The sequence below is a fragment of the Martes martes genome (assembly GCF_963455335.1).
Source record: "Martes martes genome assembly, chromosome: 17".
NCBI lineage: Eukaryota > Metazoa > Chordata > Mammalia > Carnivora > Mustelidae > Martes > Martes martes.
In genome coordinates this window covers 54,469,305-54,489,945 of record NC_137905.1, presented here as the reverse complement: position 1 = coordinate 54,489,945, position 20,641 = coordinate 54,469,305, and the positions used below count along the sequence as shown (strand labels likewise).

General features: G+C 42.2%; 1 protein-coding gene across 1 annotated transcript in view; it reads left to right on the top strand.

The window, feature by feature from the left end:
• LOC308358023 (uncharacterized protein) overlaps positions 1-6,893 on the top strand; it is a 184,406-nt gene extending 177,513 nt beyond the window's left edge. Inside the window, exon 6 of the mRNA XM_080828001.1 lies at positions 986-6,893. Within this exon, the coding sequence (XP_080684127.1) occupies positions 986-2,880 (1,895 nt within the window). The 3' untranslated portion in view covers positions 2,881-6,893. The remainder of the gene's footprint in view (positions 1-985) is intronic.
• The last annotated feature ends 13,748 nt before the right edge of the window (positions 6,894-20,641 follow it).

The window sequence follows — 20,641 nt, the reverse complement described above, 5'->3', positions numbered from 1 at the left end:
AGTGTTTTATAATTTCCTTTCTCTTCACTCCTTGGAAATGTTATAGGAGATTTGAAGTACTTTCTCATTAATGTTTGTTAGAATAATCCAGAATATTCATCTATCATAAGACTTCGTTGGGAGCTTTTTTAATTACTTTTTCAGTCTACTTAGTAGTGGTAAGTCAGTAGAGAATTTTTTTCTCCTCTATGATTGACTCAATAGGTTGTACCTTTTTGGAAATTCATACTTTTTTTATATCTATTTGTGGGTATGTAATTATCTATCACCGCCTTTTTTAATTAGCTTTATTTCTGTACTGTCAGTTATATCTGCTTTCACTTCTTCAATTTTGATTTCACTGGTTTTCTCTCTGTCATTCTTCCATGATTTACTTAAAAATATGTCAGTTTTGGGGCGCCTGGGTGGCTCAGTGGGTTAAGCCTCTGCCTTCGGCTCAGGTCATGATCTCAGGGTCCTGGGATCGAGCCCCACATCGGGCTCTCTGCTCAGCGGGGAGCCTGCTTCCTCCTCTCTCTCTGCCTGCCTCTCTGCCTACTTATGATCTCCGTCTGTCAAATAAATGAATAAAATCTTTTAAAAAAAATGTCAGTTTTGTAGATCTCTTCTGGAAACCAACTCTTCCTATTGTAGCTATTTTTCTGTTTTTGCTACACCCTATTTTGTTGATTTCTATTTTACGTTTAAATTTCCTTCCTTCTTCTAGGTCTGGACTCAGATAGTACTTTTCCTGATTTTTTGAGGTGTAGGAAAATGATGTGTGCGCCAGCGCGACAAGACTACAGAACTCTCTGTTAGGCCACGTGATCAGTACGTGGTCTGCAAGTTTATGTGTCCCTGCAGGAATCAAGTCCAGATGATTCCCTCAGCCATCTTGCTGAAGTTCTCTGATTGATTTTATTATTCCATATTACAAGTTTTCACTGTATTCGTCTGAGAGTAGTAAGTGGAATGATTTTATTTTTTCTTATTCAATATCTTTCAGCTGTATCTTCACATGGCACCCAGAGTTTCCTGCCAACATTGTGCATAGAAGCTTCTTTCCAAAACGTAGCAGTGCGTAGATATAAACATACTGCCCTTGAGAATCTACACTTCATGGTAGACTGTAACGATGATGGGGAGAGTGAAGAGCATCAAATATATCATGAAGGACATATACAGACTGAGACAACTGCGCATAATATGAACATCACTGCCCAAAATGGTGAAGGATATAAAACATTTTGGAAAACATCCCTTCTTAAGTCTGCTACTTCTGCAAAGCAGTGTCTTTCTATATATAAGGGCTCAAATCAAATGATTAAACATACATATCTGCAGAACGAAAAGTTGGAAAATCTGGAAAGTTGCCTAGTCCGTGCTGAAAATAATTATTTCAACCATTTTGAAAGTAGGATTGGATTGACCTTTGAGTCAAATATTTCTGAAAATCAGAGATTTAAAATTGAAGAACAAAGTGCTGAGTGGGATTCATTTGAGAGGTCTTTCACTGAGGAGTTAACTCTTCAAAATTACCAGGGTATTTTCAATGAAAACAGAATTGCTCAATGCAGTGAATCTGAGGAAAAATTTAACCCGGGTTCAAGTGTTAGTGCATGTCTGAGGACTCATTTTCCAGAGAACCATTATGAACTTGATAAATGTGTGGAAGTCTTTTATCAAAGCTCCAACCTTATTATACATAATAGTATCCCTATGGAAGAGAATAATTATGAATATAATGAATGTGAGAAAGCTCTTAACTCGTCCTCCAGTGTTGCTGATCATCAGAATATCCATGTGGGAAAAGACTCATACAGATGTTATAAACCTGGGAATATGTTCAGTCAGTCATCAAGACTAAATATACATAACACAATTGGAACTGAACAAAAAAGTTACATTTGTAAGGAATGTGGCAAAGCCTTTGACTGGCACTCCACCCTGTGTCAACATCAGCCGATGTATCTGGGAGGAAAAGCTTACAAATATGAAGAATGTGGTAAGGTGTTTATCCACCACTCACACTTTAGTCAACGTGACAGAATTCGTACTGGAGAGAAAATCTACCAATGTAAAGAATGTGGCAAGTGCTTTAACCATCACTCAAATCTTAGTCGACATTACAGAATTCATACTGGAGAGAAACCTTACCAATGTAAAGAATGTGGCATGGCCTTTAACCAGCACTCAGTGCTTACTCGACATCACAGAATTCATACTGGTGAGAAACCTTATCAATGTAAAGAATGTGGAAAGGCCTTCAACCAGCACTCAAACCTTACTCAACATCACAGAATTCATACTAGAGAGAAACCTTATCAATGTAAAGAATGTGGGCAAGTCTTTAACCATCACTCTAGCCTTACTCAACATCACAGAATTCACAGTGGAGAGAAACCTTATCAATGTAAAGAATGTGGTCAGGCCTTTAACCAGCACTCAAACCTTACCCGACATCACAGAATTCATACTGGAGAGAAACCTTATCAGTGTAAAGAATGTGGCAAGGCCTTTAACCAGCACTCAAAGCTTACGGAACATCACAGAATTCATACTGGAGAGAAACCATTCATATGTACGGAATGTGGTCAGGCCTTTAACCGTCACTCACACCTTACTCGACATCACAGAATTCATACTGGAGAGAAACCTTATCAATGTAAAGAATGTGGCAAGGCCTTTAACCAGCACTCAAAGCTTACTGAACATCACAGAATTCATACTGGAGAGAAACCTTACATATGCAAAGAATGTGGCAAGGCCTTTAACCGGCACTCACACCTGACTCGACATCACAGAATTCATTTTGGACAGAAACCTTACATATGTAAGGAATGTGGCCACGCCTTTATCCAGCACTCACACCTGAGTCAACATCACAGAATTCATACTTGAGGGAAACCTTACCAAAGTAAAGAATGTGGGAAGGCCTTTGATCACTGTTCATCCTTTACTCATTATCACAGAATTCATAGTGGACCAAACCTTACAATTTTAAGGAATGTGAGAAAACTTTAAGGACGACTCACCCCTTACTCCGCATCAGAGAATTCATAGTGGAGCGGAACCATAAAATTGTAAAGAATGTGGAAAGGCTTTTAAGCAATGCTATTCCTGATCAGAGAAAGTGTATTGGGGAAGATTTTGGAATATGAAGAATTTTGCAAGCCCTTTATTCAGAGGTCACGTTTCATTCAACATCACAGAATTCATATTGGGGAAGAACTTATAAATGTAAAGAACATGGGAAGGCTTTTAGAACTGCTCAACCCTTTGCAGCATCTCAGAGTTTATACTGAGGAGAAACATTACAAAGGTAAAGGGTATCATAAGCCTCTAGCTGGGATCTCATAACTTACTCAACATCATAGCTATCATACAGCATAGATAAATGTAAAATGTAGAGAAAGTTGCAGTGCCTTTAACTGGAATTCAGTCTATACGCAGTATCCCAAAATGCACACTGGATTCAAACCCTAAACACATCATGATTGAGGAAAGACCTTCATTTTAAATGTTCACTGTAGCAAACACCAGAGAGTGCATAAAGGTAAGTTACTTGAAAGATGTAAATATTTAGAAATGTATGTAAGTAAACATCAAGTGTCAATAAATATCATAGAAATCAAGTAGAAAGCAGCACATGAGTCAATCTATTCAGACGTTACATCAAAATACGTATTATAAGGACTAATACAAAGTTAAACACTTAGAAAATGTATATGCTATTATGCTTCAAAAGACCAAGTGGATGGATTTTTGCATAGATATAATGAATTTTTCGATATGTCCTTGTTTTTTATTTTGTTTTTGTTGTTTTGGGTTTTTTTTTTAAATTTTCGTTTTGTGTTTTTGGGGGGTTGGGGGGGTTTGTTGTTGGGGTTTTTTGTTTTGTTTTGGGTTTGGGGTTGGGGTTTTTTGGTTGTTGTTGTTCATTGACCTTATCTGGGATTTGTGACTAGCAAATATTAACATATTTGTACTCTCAAATCACTTCAGAAAGCTCATTTATTCCTAGTGGGTTTGTGAAAGTATGTGGCTGATTGTTGTTGGATCAAAGATATGAGATGCTCTCCTTCCTTAGGCGGGACTCCTGCATATCTAATTGCCCACGGATGAGGAAGGACAATATAATATATAAAATATGAAGAAAATCTAAATGGAGATGCTGTTTGTGGTTATAACATTAATGTTAGTTATGATGGAAAAAGTGTTCAGAACATCATTATTCTCCACTTATTAAGACTAAAGAACCTCCTGGATATTATAAATAAAATATTTTACTCTTGTCTTTGAGAAAAAAGAGGTGCCAGTCCAGTAAAATACGGTTGTATCCTCATAATAGCTGTGGTTAGAAGTAGAGGATGTCAGGTGGTGTGCTCGAAATGAGGAAATCCTCAAAGATACAAAAGCAGGATAACTCTTTCTTAAAATGGCATAGGATTATGCATACAAAATTTTTAAGAATGATCCCCTGCCTGAAAACAATATAAATCAGTACTCCCACATCATGATACAGCACACAAATGCTTTTTAATGCTTGATTCTGTATTTCCAAAAAGGAGTATAGAGTGGCTTTGAAATGTATACCTTAGTCTGTGTGTGAACGTAATATATTTTAATTAATAAAACATGATGAATTTTAACGTGTTATCATGGATGAGTAATGAGTGAAGTGTCATCCCACCATCAGTGTTAACCTATCTCATTTTATATAAGGTTGCAGGCAACTGAGGAAATCTGTCATTTATTCGGTAATCATGTGGAATAACATACCTAGTAATCCATTTTCTCAGTGGCCTTAAAGTTTAAATAATGTCTGATTATTTCCCCCCTTGTTTATCTGTTGTATCATTATCTCCTCTTTGGGACTAGTGGGATATTATAACAGACATGTTGCAGGTTATATTTGGGTCTTATTTGACTGATTGACTCAAGTACGCCATGATGCTGCTACTTGGCATCCGTTTCATGTCCCCATCAGTTTTGCAGGGGACTTGAATTGATAGCAGCCTCTCTCACTAGTGCATTCCCTAAACAGTACCCTGCAGAGTCACCAGTTAATGTAACCTCTGACATGACATTCCCAGTCCACCCTTGTGAGCACCCATGTCCCCTGTCTACCATGACTTTCCCCTCGTGTGTTCTTAAAAGAAGACTCTCACAGAGCTTCACCCTAAACCTGTTTTAGTTTCAATGGCCCAATCTGAACATAGCTCTGGGACTCTAAATCACTGTATCCATGGCCCCTAATAAAGGTATGTGCCACAGTTCATAGGTGGGGGTGTTGTGTCCATGTTTCTATGAAGTAAAAACACACTTATAGCAGTGCTTGGTGTGTAGTAGGTACCCTATAAGTAGGAGAAACATATTTCCAGCAGGAGTGATACTGTAGCCCCAAGGAAGGGATAGAGAATGCAGAGGATGAAGAATTGGCATGAATTCTGCATGTGGAGGAGGACACCTCTCCCAGGTTGCCCAGCTGGCCCCCTGGATTTAGAAGAACATCCTCTACTTGTTTATTTTCCAAGTGATCTCCAGATCACTGTTCTGTTTATCCTAATTTTTATTTCCAGCTATGTAGGCATCACAGACATTCTTTGCCTGTGTTATGGCTGAATTGAAATGAGAAAGACATAAAGTCAATGGGTGTAAATTTAGACATTTAGCACTGGGTTGTGGGATGTGGATCTAAGTAATATGTGATGATGGCACTAAACTTAGAAAAACAAGACCTATTAAAATGTGAAGAACTCTTTCTAATGTGGGGAGGGAACCAGAGGTGACTCCTTTAGCCACTCCAAAGGCACAAGGAGCTCTTGGTGGCATCATCCAATGAATGTCATCGAATAAGTGAAATGGACATAAGGAATTGGCAAATGTGAAACCTTTCGAATCTGGGTTTCTGAGGATTAGGGAAGTTGTGCTTTATCTTCATGATTTAATTGAATTCCTTTGTGTTGGCGAGGACCAGATGCTATTGGACGACAATGATTACTGTGATTGCTCAGGCCTAGATCAGTGGCCTTGATGGAGTCGGGGGAGTTGGGTGATGCCATCCTGTAGGGCATAGCTTAAAAAGGGCACATGGCCGAGTAGATGTTGGAGATGAAGAAGCCTTCTGCCCAGTGTGGTAGATGGGATCAGCAAGGCGTGTGCTGTGGTTGCACGATGCGCTAGTATCCCAGGTATATAACCCCGACATAGTTTAGATCCACTGTTGGTGGGTGACGTTTTCAGGGAAGGTGACACACTTCTGTGTGGGACCTTCCTCCCTTTATTCGGTGCCATGACGCGTACGGTCCCACGCTCTGGCTGTGTCTGCCATGGATTTGTCGTGGGAGCAATTCCACACTCAGTTGCAGTGACCATCCCTACTTCAAACAGTCTAGCCCAACTGTTTTTTGATTGAGAAACGAAGAAAGAAGATACGAGATATATGTGATGAAATATTACTCAGCCATGAAAAGGAATTCAGTCTTTCTCTTTGCAGTGACATGGAGGGAGCTAGAGTGTATTATGCTAAGTGAGTGAAATCAGAGAAAGACAAATGCCATCGGATTTCACTCATGTGGAATGTAAGAAACAAACAAGCAAAGGGGGAGAAAGGAGACCGGCAAATCGTGAGAGACTCTTAACTATGGAGAAGCAGCTGACGGATACCAGTGTGGAGCTGGATTGGGGGAGGAGTTAAGCACGTGATGGGAATGAAGACGTGCGTTTTTTTGTTGTCGCGCGCTGGGTGTTGTATGGAATTGTACAATCGCTATTGTACACGTGGAACTAATATTACATTGTATGTTAACTAACTGGAATTCAAATAAAATCTTTTAAAAAATGTTTTGTTTTTTACAGATATAAGAGAACCTTTACCTTAACTGACTTGCAGCCGTGGCCGAAAATATACCTTTGTTAAACAAATGAAAGATTTATCTTTTGTCCATTCCTGATTCCTCCAGAATTCATTAAGTCTCAGTAACTATTCTTATATCTTTATGCCAGTGTACGTATTTGCATCATTTCAATAAGAATCTGTTCTCATTGTGCTAAGAGACAGTCAGAAACAGTGGTCATATAGCCACGGCTTTGACTGGAATGTTACAGCTGAGAAAGAACTGCATAGACTCAGACACGACCAAGCAGCTAGAAGGGACTAAGATCGAACTATATGGTGTCAATAAAGGCTCTTGGAAATACCAGCCTGATACTTTGCTTACAGAGTTCCCCACAGTCATACCAGGTGAGCAAGGAAGATCGCTTCCCAACAGCTGCAGGAAACTCAGGATATTTCAGAGACTTCATGAATACAGAAATTCACCCAAATCTCTAGTTATTGTAGACAAAGTCTGGTAGCAAGTATTTGGCTTGGTTCCTGGCCTGGAGTAGCTATTGAAATTTCAGTCTAGGGATTGCTTATGAAAAGTTCCAGCAAAGCTGTTTGTTTGTTTAAAGATTTATTTATTCATTTAAGAGAAAGAGAAAGGATCAGGAGAGAGACAGAGGGAGAGGGAGGCAAGCAGACTCGCCATTGAGCAGGGAGCACCAGGCAGGACTTGGTCCCAGGACCCTGAGATCATGACGTGAGCCGAAACCAAGACTCAGCCGCCCAACTGACCAAACCACCCAGGCACCTTAAAAGTTGTTTTTAAAGAGTACATAGGGGCCCCTGAGTGGCTCAGTCATTAAGCATCTGCTTTCAGCTCAGGTCATGATCCCAGGGCCCTGGGATCGAGGCCTGCATTGGGCTCCCTGCTCAGCGGGAAGCCTGCTCCTCCCTCTCCCACTCCCCGTGCTTATGTTCCCTCTCTCGCTGTCTCTCTCTGTCAAATAGATTTTTAAACATCTTACTAAATAAATATAAAGGGTCTACAGGTCAACCTCTATTCTTCCTGCTCTTATATAAAAAGTCAGGCCAAATTTTTTTTTCGCAGACTTGCTTTACAGTCAAATTACTGTTAATTTGAATTAAAAAAATACTGTTAATTTGGTTACCTTTGGTAAAAATGCAGGCGAGTATAGAGAGAAAAATATGTTTCAATAGCACATCTTTGTAGCTACTAGATCAGTGACATGAAATAATCTACCAAGTCAACTTTTAATATGTGAAACTCCCAAGGAAGTGTCACATGGGGGACTGAAGGGGTCAGGACAACCTCTCGGCCCCCCACCCCAGAATGTGCCATTTTGGCCTGTGGATTACTTGAGCTGAAGGTACTTGAGAACCTTCAGGCTCCAGAGAACATCCCCACTCCCACCATTAACCTCACAGAAGAATCTAAATTGCGGCATCTTTCTCAGAGTAAGACTTATTAACAGCGACTTAGTGACCCAACTGTAAGGCAGGACGAACATCTAACTACCAAATAGTTGCTCTTCTCATCGCCCTGTGAAGGGTCTTCCTTCCTCGGAAGCTCCAGGTCCAGACCTTCTTTTCCTTAGTTCAAGATGACATTGTACCTCATCTTACCTTTTCATGTCTATGTGGAGTCCCTGTATTTTCACGTGTTTAATTTGATCGTCTCCTGTTAACGGCTCGTGTTGGTTTGATTCTTTGTCCAGCTGGAAGGGTCTTTGAGGAGGCATGAATTCTTTTTCTCTGACAGAGTATTTAATTGTAGTTCCTCATTTCCTGGCATCCTGTTTATTCTATGTACTTATTTGAGAGAGCAAGCACGAGCTGTGGGGAGGAGCAAAGGGAGGAGGAGGAAGGAGCCAGACCAAGAGCTCCACCCCAGGACCCTCAGGACCTGAGCTTAAGGCAGATGCTTAACCCACTGAGCCAACCAGGTGCCCTTCCTGGCAGCTTAGTAAATTATAAAAATACGGTGGAGCAGTGTGAAGTACTTTTATTAAAAGAGTTGACATTTTTGAGGTCAGTTTTTGTCACGGTTTCAATAGGTCCCTTTTTTGTTTCCCTTACGGATACTATCTTATCCATGTTTTGTTTAAAAGATTTTTGGTAGCAATCAAAATCGCTATCCCACTCAATTTGTATAATTCAACAGTTGGCTCTCACGGGGGATGCAGAAGTACACAAATTCAGTGTTACAAGGGGTCTTTGTTTAGGCCACTTCAGCATTAATTTGATCATTAGTATAGTTTTCTACTTAGGTACTTGCAAATATCTAATCCTCGTGTGTAAAACGTGAATCCTACCAGGTTGTTGGAAGTGGTTCTCCATCACTTTCCTCCCATTGTGATGGTTTATTTTCCATCCTAGTGGGGTGACATGCCCAGCACTACCTGAGGGGAGTGAGCTGTGACCGAATGTGCTGATTTGAGTGATGTTGGTCCCTCCGTGTCACCTGGAGATAGCGGATTGTATTTCCTGTCTTGGTTTTCCCTGAGTTAGCCCGGCTAAATTCAGAGCGCTCAGCGTGCTAAAGTGGCTGATTCTTCTACGCTTCCCCGGATGGAGCAGCTAAACCATTCGTGTTGTGAATGGGAATCCCTGGGGGATGGCTGCTGGGTGCTGAAGGTGACCTTGCCGCCCTCTACTGAGGGAAGCTAATGTTCTTTGTCTTTGGATTTATTCAGAGACTCATCTGCAGAATGCAACAAACATTTAAATTGGCCACATTGTGAAGAATTTTAAAATTCTAAGAGGACTTTTCTTCGGTGCCACAGACTTGGAATCTGTGCTTCTCTTGCCAAAGTGTATGGTGGCCACGCGGTGTTAGAAAAGAAAGTCACCTTCCTTTTAGTCGAGTCCTAACCGCACCTCAGCCTCTTTTGTAACATGCAGCCTGATGGTCTGCAAGTGGGGAGCTAGATCAGACACACTGATTCCCATTGCTAGCCACAAAACAACTTCACCTGCACGAGCACACAACGAGAACCACAGAATTCTCAGATTCCATAACCTGTTTTTTTTTTTTTTAAGATTTTATTTATTCATTTGACAGAGATCATAAGTAGGCAGAGAGTCAGGCAGAGAGTGAGGGGGGAAGCAGGCTCCCCGCTGAGCAGAGAGCCCAATGCGGGGCTTGATCCCAGGAGCCTGGGATCATGACCTGAGCCGAGGGCGGAGGCTTTAACCCACTGAGCCACCCAGGCGCCCCTCCATAACCTGTTTTAACCAGAAGAGGACTGGTCCTCACTAAAATGAGTTTATCATGAAACTCTAACCAAGTAAGACATTTCTTACAGTTGATCCTCTACCAAAAGAGGGTTTCCCGGCCAGATGCTTGACTTCTCTCCCTGCAAAATGAAAGCACTATAGTCAAGAGTCTTTTCACGTTTTCCTTCATAGTCTTTTTAAAGCTAAATTTTTGATATGCACAGTCCTTTTCAACTATATGTATTTTTGGTTTTCATAACAGTTTAATTCTAAGTGTTGTCTTGTGCATTTAAAATAGAACAATTGGGTGCCTGGGTGGCTCGATCAGTTGGGCGTCTGCCTTGCACAGAGGTCGTGATCCCAGGGTGCTGGGATCAGGCCTCACATAGGGCTCCCTGCTCAGCAGGGAGTCTGCTTCTCCCTCTCCCTCTGCTCCTCTCCGCAGCTTGTGCTCTCTCTCTCTCAAATAAATAAAATAACTTTAAGAAAAAATAAAAACACAGTAATTGTTTTTGACGTGAATTTTTGCTTGCATATATATTTGTAGGTTGAGACCAAATGGGCCAAGTCCTGGGCAAGTGTCGTTTGTGATGTATCAGAATAAATGCAAAGGGGATCACAAATATTACAGTCCTAAAAAGCCTGCTTTATAAATGCATTACTTCTGGTGCTCTATATAATGGGATATATTAAACCAGTAATTTGTATATATAGTATGTCCGCATTTCCTAGGAACTTCTCTTGAATCCATTTTTTTAAAAGATTTTATTTATTTATTTGACAGAGAGAGACACAGCGACAGAGGGAACACAAGCAGGGGAAGGCGGGGGGGCACCTGGGTGGCTCAGTGGGTAAAGCCTCTGCCTTCGGCTCGGGTCATGATTCCAGGGTCCTGGGATCAAGCCCCGCATCGGGCTCTGCTCAGCAGGGAGCCTGCTTCCTTCCCCCCTGTCTCTCTGCCTGCCTCTCTGCCTACTTGTGATCTCTCTGTCAAATAAATATATAAAATCTTAAAAAAAGGGGGGGGGCAGGGCAAGTGGGAGAGGGAGAAGCAGGCTCCCCGCTGAGCAGAGAGCCTGATAGGCTTCATCCCAGTACGCTGGGATCATGACCTGAGCCAAAGGCAGAGGCCTTAACCCGCTGAGGCACCCAGGCGCCCCTTGAATCCATTTTTAATATTGTACAGGTTGAGCAGTTATACTCTTCAGGCCAATATAGTCCAGACTGAATGAACTTATAAAAGAAATTTTAAACCTCTGTGTTCCTCTATGTTCAAGCCTAAAGCACATCAATGCTAGTGTAGGGCTCAGAAGTAAAATGTGTTTCTTCTGAGTATTTGGGAAAATGTGAAGTCCTCTTGAGAAACTCTAAGAAACATAATAGTCCTAGCCTGCTGACACTAAGGAAAAAGTACCTCATTCACTGTTCCATGCTGTGGTTTACTGGCCCCCACTGACTTCCAGTTTGGATCGCTGCACTAAGTTATCTGTGCTGATCCCTCTGAAAGTAAGCCCTGGGATCCGTATTTGTTTTGTGTTCTTACATCAGCAATAGTAATAAATTTGACGGTGTGAAATTAGAAGTGTCGAGGGGTTTCTTTAGTGACTGAGCAAAATGATGTCTCCACTTCAATTTATTGTGATGTGTTTTCACTATGTGTGCTTTGTACGTGTCCTATTTATTTCACTATAGATTAAATTCTTGTTCCTTTGTTTGTATTGTTATCTATCTAGTATTTTATTCATGTGAAAATCAAATTCTGTCATAAAAAATATCTCTGGATTTAAACAGATTTGAAAATGTTATGTTAAACTGAGGGTGGCTGGAGGGGAGCGCGATGAAAGATGGGGGTAATCGTCAAGGAGGGCATGTGATGTAATGAGCACTGGATATTATACAAGACTGATGAATCATAAGCCTGTATCCCTGAAACAAGTAATACATTATATGTTAATTGAATTTGAATAAAATTATTTAAAAAAAAGAAAAACGTCATGTTACGGAAAAACATTTATAGGTAGAATTCAGTTCAGCCTCCATTGCACTCCATGGCCTTATTGTTAGCATAAAGTGAATTTGAGCAACTCCGTTGTCAAAAACTCATCACAGGGGCACCTGGGTGGCTCAGTGGGTTAAGGCCTCTGCCTTCGGCTCAGGTCATGATCTCAGGGTCCTGGGATCGATCCCTGCATCCGGCTCTCTGCTCGGCGGGGAGCCTGCTTCCTCCTCTCTCTCTGCCTGCCTCTCTGCCTACTTGTGATCTCTGTATGTCAAGTATATAAATAAAAAATATTTTAAAAAAACCAACTCATCACATAGAATAGAAATGGTGTAGTTTTGTGGCCTAAGGTGAAACTGGAAAAGAATGAAAATGTACGCAGGGGGCGCCTGGGTGGCTCAGTGGGTTAAGCCTCCGCCTTCCGCTCAGGTCGTGATCTCAGGGTCCTGGGATCGAGCCCCACATCGGGCTCTCTGCTCAGCAGGGAGCCTGCTTCTCCCTCTCCCATTCCCCCAGCTTGTGTTCCCTCTCCTGCTCTCTTTCTCTCTCTCTCTGTCAAATAAATAAATAAATCTTTAAAAGAAAAAAAGGAAAACCAATCTTTGGATTTTCTCTTCTTTTTTTTTAATTTATTTATTTTTAAATTTTTATTTACTTATTTGACAGACAGAGATCACAAGTAGGCAGAGAGGCCGGCAGAAGCAGGCTCCCCGCCAAGCAGAGAGCCGGATGCGGGACTCAATCCCAGGACCCTGAGATCATGACCTGAGCCGAAATTAGAGTCTTAACCCACTGAGCCACCCAGGCACCCAGAATTGAACTTATTTCCTTTTTTTTTTTTTTTGGACTTTTTTTTTTTGAACTTATTTCTTTCAAATCTCATGACTCTTGGTATAATTAACTGCTCATGCAAATCCTGTCTTGTCTATTCCTTGTGGGGCATATATTCTTTTTTCCTTGCTCCAATGTTTGTGGACGATTGCTCATATGACTTGCTCAGGGATTTTAAGAATGGCTTGCACTGAATTACTTGATATTCAGAAATTCATTCAAGTGAGAGTAATTCCGCTGTGAGCATATTAAGTTGCATGTTGTTTAATTGGTATATTTCATTTTCTTCCTTCTCAATTTGACAAGAACATCAAGTCTGCTTCCTTTAGTTATTGGTTCCTTCACTTTTGGTAAATGATGTCATCTAAGTTCACATTCCTGTGACAATTTAATTAGGGGAAAGCATGGAGATTTTATGAGTCTTGGGTTGTTTTGATATTTCTTTGAAATGAACAAACATGGGACAGTGATGGGTATGTAGTAGCTTTTCTATACTTAGGAAGATAATACTATTCCATTAGGAGTAAAACTACTGCCCCATGAAAAACATCCAGACTGAAGTGTTGCCATGAATTCTCCATGTGGAGACAGGACACCTGTCCCAGGCTGTACTACTGAGTTTGAACTTGGGAAGGTAAATTCTCTTTGTTTTCATTCCAAATCATCTCCAGTTCTCCTGTGTCTCTTCTTTTGCATTGCCAGTAACATATGCATCAGAGCCGCCCCATTCACACATTAATCACTTGGGTCCTTCTAGGTTCTGATAAGAAATTTGGAATTTTTTTCAGCAATGAGAAATGATTTTTAAGCAGATCGTTGGAGGCCATATTCAAGATTTAAGTACAACGTTGTCATCACTTCGTTGAGGTAAGAGGAAAGAGAGGCCAATGGGCCACAGGCTTAATTCAGTCACTGACAGTGAGAGTTATGAAGGCAGATAAAACATGATGCTGGTATCCTTAGAGGAGAAGATAAGACCTACTGAAAGCAAATGTGAAAAACTCTTGAAATGTGGGGAAAGAAATGGCAGGGAGTGTCTTTTAGTCATTGCAAGGACTTAGGAAGCTATTTGTGATGAACAAATATGACAGAGATGGAGGCTTGGTGGTGGGTTTCAGAGAAGTCAGATCCTGTCTTCACAATTTTACAAGTTCCTGTGTAGTACTGAGGACAGATGCTGTTGGATGATAGAGATTTCTGTATTCAGGCCAAAAACCACTGGAGTAGGGGAGGGCTTGCTGCAAGATGCAAACACTGTGGCCATACCCTTTAGATGGCACGTGGTAGAGTAGATGTTGGAAACACAGAAGCCTGTGGACACTGGAGGGATCAGGAAGGTGTGTGCCGAGTGTCCACAAAGCACTAGAATCTTCGGTCTCTAACCCCAACGCTGGATGACATTCCAATGAAGCCGCTGCACAGCCGGCAGGAAACTCCGTTCTGTTTGAGCCCCGTGACGAGTGTTACTCCTTGCGATCTGTGTGAGGGGCACTGATTAGTCGGGGGGCAGCTCACCAGTCAGAGGCAGTGAGCATTTCTGCCCCAAACAGTCCACCGGCTTTTTAAGGTTCATTCACGGCCCGTGCTGCGTTTCTGCCCATCCTGTGGGGAGCAGGGAAGCGGACTCCTGGCAGTTGTGGAAACTGATACCATGAAGCCGGATAGCAGGTCATGTGCACATTGAACCCTGATCCAAGTGAAGTATAATCCTGCATTTGGAGTGGCTGTGACTTTGTGGTCCGCTGTACCCTGAAAAGGCAGATGTGTGCTTCTAGAAAAGAGGACATATGACGTGTATTCCGTGCATGTTGTGTAGGGAATGCTCATGTCTGATGAAAGGGCTCGTCCATACAATGGTGTAGTCTGGTTGGTCCGTTGTTGGTCTGTTGTCCACCAGCAGACATTGTGCTAACACTTCTCTCGTGGCCAGACGTGCTTGCCCCACCCTCAGTCATCAAACCACGTTCCCGGCATCACGGAGGCAGTGTAAGTCAGATAGGACTCAGGGAATTTGTTTTTGAACCTTTGTCACTCAGGGAAGGCCACCGCTTTCAGGGGCTTCTCTCTTCATCTCAGTGACCAGAACGCTGTCGCGAGGCCCCTCTAAGTAACAACATATCTGTACACAGGTGGACGTGTGAGCTTGCTGGGAATGGCCAGTGTTACCTGACTGGTTTCAGGACATCTGACATAAAGGGCCTCATGCCTTGCAGTAGAATGGGATATTCTGAAAAGGCCCTGAAACCTAGAGTGTGCCTACTCAGATTCACAAAAATTTCTATCATAGATGGAGATGGAGTGCTAATTCTTCGGAAGTGAGCGTGAAGGTCTCTTTAAACCTGCAATTATTTATGCTCTCCTAGTAAAAACCATCAAATGCAGATTCCTAGTGAGAATTCTACATTCACATCCGTTATAAATCTATTAATGTTCGGCTCTATGTATTTCATATCTTACCCCATGAAATACTTAAATAAAGTCCAATGCATTTAGGATGGATTATTTGGGTGAGAGAATGTGAAGAGTGAAGACAAGTGTGTTTGTGGGTGATCCCAGGAAGCTGGAGGAGGGCACTGAAGGAAGTGAGGTATGGGAGTTGAGAAAGTCAAAGAAAGACCATGTTACGATAAGATTTATTTATGAATAAAGACAGTGTGTATTTTGTGTGTGTGTTTGTCACACCACTAACATCACCACAAACACAAAGAGTATCGGAAAATGACCATCCGTGCATGACTCAAGGATGATCTGTGACTTGGTTACTGCAGAGCTGTCACATTTATCTTACATCAGAGTCACCTGATGCACGTGTCACAAAATCTCAGATTTCTAGGCCTCTTCCCATGTTACCGTTTCAGTAGTTCTGGGTTGTAGTCCCCCAGTTTTCTGTTCTCACAAGTTCTCAGGTGATGTCAGTGGAGCCTGTCTGGGGAACCTGCTTTGAGGATGAACATCTCTGGGCATCCTTACGGTGGTCGTCCTCAATGAAATGATCAGCTCATGAAGGATGCAGTCCGAGACACAGATGCGCATGAATTGTTTTGGGTGGACTCTGGTCTAGGTTCTGCGGATGTGACAGTAAGTCACGGGTAGGCTGGACTTCTGTGCTTAAACCCTGGAAGCCGGAGCCGCGTACCTGGTCTTCAGGGGTCAGTTAAATACCCGTTCAGGGTATATGCGTGTGTCCAGGGCTGGAACGTACACTCTCAAGTCTCAGACCATGGAGGCTGTTCTGTGCAAAGATTTCTGGACAAAGCATTGATTGTCAGACAGTGGAGATAATCCATGAACTTTTTGGAAGGTCATTTGAATGCCTCCTCTTGCTATAGGTACCCAGGTTCAAATGCTGACTCTACTGATATTTAGATGATCACTAAACTTTTTTTTTAAAGAGTTTATTTATTTATTTGAGAGAGAGAGAGAGAATGAGTGGAGTGAGGGGCAGAAGGAGAACAAGACTCCCCCCGAAGCAGGGAGCCCAATACGTGGTTCGGTCCCAGCAGCCCGAGATCATGACCTGAGCCGAAGGCAGATGCTTAACTGGCTGAGCCGCCCAGATGCCCTTAAACCTTTTTATTTTTAAGGGGCACCTGGGTGGCTCGGTGGGTTAAGCCTCTGCTTTTGGCTCAGGTCATGATCTCAGGGTCCTGGGATCGAGCCCCGCATCGGGCTCTCTGCTCAGCAGGGAGCCTGCTTTCTCCTCTCTCTCTGCCTGCCTCTCTGCCTACTTGTGATCTCCCTCTCTCTCAAATAAATAAATAAAATCTTAAAAACAAAACAAACCCCCCCCTTTTTTTAAGGTTTTATTTATTTATTTAACAGAGAGAGAGAGAGATATCACAAGTAGGCAGAGAAGCAGGCAGAGAGAGAGGGAGGCAGGCTCCCCGCTGAGCAGAAAGCCCGATGTAGGGCTCGATCTCAAGACCCTGAGATCACGACCCAAGTCGAAGGCAGAGGCTTTAACCCACTGAGCCACCCAGGCACCCTCCCCTAAACCTTTTTAACTAAACGATTTTGGTCAGTTGTGAAGAAAAACAGCCCTATTGTCTATTTTCTATGAAGGGAAAAACCCAGTTCTTCCCTACTGTGCTTATGCCCTCTTTGTCCCTCTTACTATATACACAGAGCTTGTAGTCACAAATATGCTGGGGGGGGGGGGGCGGCTTTCTCCACAATAGCTAGCAAGTCTCCAACACTACCAGCATGTCTTGCAATTTTACTCAATTTGAACACTATCTACCCAGAGATATTGTCAGGTCCCACAGATAAGGGCTCAGTCCCACAAGACTACCCCCCACACACACACAAACAACACACACCCACATATTTGTAGGGTATAGACTGAAGGTTCCAATAATCTCCTCCTTGGTTTCGATTAATAGAGCCATCTATAGATGATAGACCATCTCAGAAAACAGGGAGGGCGCCTGGGTGGCTCAGTGGGCTAATCCTCTTCCTTCAGCTCAGGTCATGATCTCGGGGTCCTGGAATCGAGTCCCATGTCAGGCTCTCTGCTCGACAGGGAGCCTGCTTCCCTCTTTCTCTCTCTGCCTGCCTCTCTGCCTACTTGTGATCTCTGTCTGTCAAAGAAAGAAAGGAAGGAAGAAAGAAAGAAACAAACAAACAAACTCAGGGAAATACTTGTGTTTGCCAGTTTATAAAGGATATAGATGAACAGCCAGATGAAGAGATACATAGTGATATATATATATATATATAATATATATGTAATATATAAATATATATATACTATTATCTGACATCAGTAAAAAATGAATATTTGTCCAAAACAAAAAATCATGAATGTTACAATCATTAGAATAAATAGTAACTGTGGACCATACATTGTAAAGACTATATGACTTTAGACTTTGGTGAGTACTGTAGATTTTATTTTTGATAGAAGAGGTAGCCAAAAACTCATGTTTCCATGATGATTTCTCTTTTTTATTTATTTTGTTTTATTTTATTATTTTTTTTTAATGATTATTTATTTATTTATTTCACAGACAGAGATCAGAGGCAGGCAGAGAGAGAGGGGGAAGCAGGCTCCCTGCTGAGCAGAGAGCCTGATGTGGGGCCTGATCCCAGGACCCTGGGATCATGACCTGAGCCAAAGGCAGAGGCTTTAACCCACTGAGCCACCCAGGTGCCCCTGATTTCTCTTTTTTAAACATAAATATTGAACCCTGGAAAATGGCAGCTGAGACTCTGACAGTGGGAATGATCTTCTTTGTCCAGATTTTCCCTGGAAATCTCCCAGAGTTCTACCACTTATGCCATCATTTCCCATACTACAGGGGTATCAGGGCAGTTTGAGAGGTTTTTTTCCTCAGTCACCTAAATGTAGCAAACTGTTGATCGTTCCTTCTAGTGGAATCTCAGACATCTTGGCAGTCCTTTGGTTTGAAACCTTCGCTCCATGATTTTGGATAGATACTTATTTTCTAGGTTCACAGACTGTCCAGAGGTGTGCCCATTGGCAATAATGGCCCCTTGACTGTCTTCCAAGCCATCACCATCAGTCCCAGGGTCTCCAGGTGGACAAAGCATTAAGTTACAGTCCCATGTTCCACTGGCCCCTCCAGTGTCCTCTGCCGGATCCTATGTGAGCTTGTAAATATCACACTTTGTATTTATATGTGTGACAGGAAGAATGACACATACATCATAAACACTGCTATACCTTGTGAGGCTCACATAGACTTAGTCTATGCACCATACAGATGTATCGCAGATGTTTTGTGTTTAGGTCTCATGAGGGTTGTCATTCTGTGTAAACGCAAGCCTAGGAGCCACACCTTCACAGGAACAGTATCACACCGAGATCCTCCCCTGAGAGGACAGCTACGACCCCAAGCATTCTTGTCCTCGAGAGCACTTTTGTTAACTTTTTATACCGTGTCTGCCGTCATAGTATTTTTTTTTTCTCTTTTGCATTAGACTGTGGGGAGGGAAGTGAACAACTCAGCCTGAATCAGTGCGTGTTTCCCACCTGCCAGTCCCTTTATTCTCTTGAGTGATGAGCACTGTGTATCCAGGTCCTTCTCTGTATCCTGGAGGAGTCACAGAACTTCCTCATCTCATGAGAAAATGTAGTGTGTTTTCCTCCATGTCAGTCATTTATATTTTCATGCCTCGCAGAGTGTTATATACAATTATGAGCCAGTCACATTGCAGGTGAAATTGTGAAGTATATAATCTATTCTAGTAATAAATAATAAATTATCACCATACAATGAATACTTTTATAATTGTTATATAATTATCCATAAAATAGGTTGTACTAATGGTACCAGTAGATAAAGTTAAAGTCCAATCAGTAGTAAAATAGTTTTTCCTAAAAGAATGCAAAGATACTCAAAATATCTTTGAATGTGTATCTTTCAATATAAGGTATTATATTTGCTTATTATTTACCTGACTGTGGGGTTTTGAGGATAGCCCCTTTCCCCTCTCTTCTTCTTCTGGGACTCCTATGATACAAATGTTATTATGCTTTATGGAGTTGCTGAGTTTCCTAAGTCTATATTCATGATCTAACATTTTTTCATTCCCTGTTCTTTTCAGCCTCCTTGTTTTCCATAATAATTTTATTTTCCGTATCACTTATTCATTCCCCTGCTTCTTCCATCCTGTGGGCATTACATCCGTTTGGTTTTCCATCTCTGTTATAGGGGGTTTTTGTTTGTTTGTTTGTTTTGTTTTGGCCTGACTAGATTCTAGGTCTTTTATCTCTGCAGTAAGGGTCTCTCTGGTTTCTTTTGTGTTTTTCTCAAGCCCAGCTAGTATCTTTATGATCGTTGTTTTAAATTCTGGTTCATTCGTGTTACCTACATCTGCTTTGATGAGCTCCTTGGCCATGATCTCTTCTTCTTGCTTCTTTCGGAATGAATTTCTCTGTCTCGGCATTTTGTCTAGGTCTCTGTGTTTTGTATGTTAGATACGGCCGTGCCTGTCCTGTGCCTGTCCTTCGACTAGAGTCGAAACTTTGCAGGACTGTATGATCAGTAGTCCTGGTGCCTGTGGGGGTTTGTCCTGGTATTCTAGGGGACGGACCTCTTGTTGCTCTGGCTATCATAGTTGCCCTATTTTATAAAGGCACCTGCAGGGGGCACTGCACTGTGCACACCGCGCCCTTATTAAAGTCCGTCCCTGTGGATGGGAGGGATGAAAATGGCATTGGCTCACTCTCTTCCCAGGGAGGGGAGTTTGCCCCACTGCTCAGGAAGCCCTCACAGAGGAGCAAACAATCTCCCCTCTGTGTCCAAGGCTTCCGTCCGATCCCTGCCTTCACCCGGTCTCCGTCCCTGCTGTCTGCCCTGGCGGCATGGCACAGCACGCTGTGTTTTATCTTAGGCATGTGGCTGGGTTTCAAAAGAAGAGGTTGACTTAGTCTTGAGACTTTAAAAGAAAATCTAAAAAATTCCCCTACCCTCAGACACTCTAATAATCGACTTCCTTTTTTTCTCATTGTACATGGTCGGGAAAGGAATGCCCTCAGAGGACTCAACCAAAAACATGGAGAGCATTTCCCCATAGGGTATTATAGCGATTAACTGGACTATATGGCTTGACAACATCCCCCTGGCCTCAGGGGGCCTCTTAGTTAAGACCCTTGGGGAAACAGTCATGGGGTCCCCTTAACAATCTTGTGCTGTCAAACTCCAGGAAATAGACTCTTGGATCACATGACACATGTAAAAAGGCCCAAATCCTGACTGGACCTGCACACCATCTGGTGCTCTGAAGGCAGAGACTTCCCA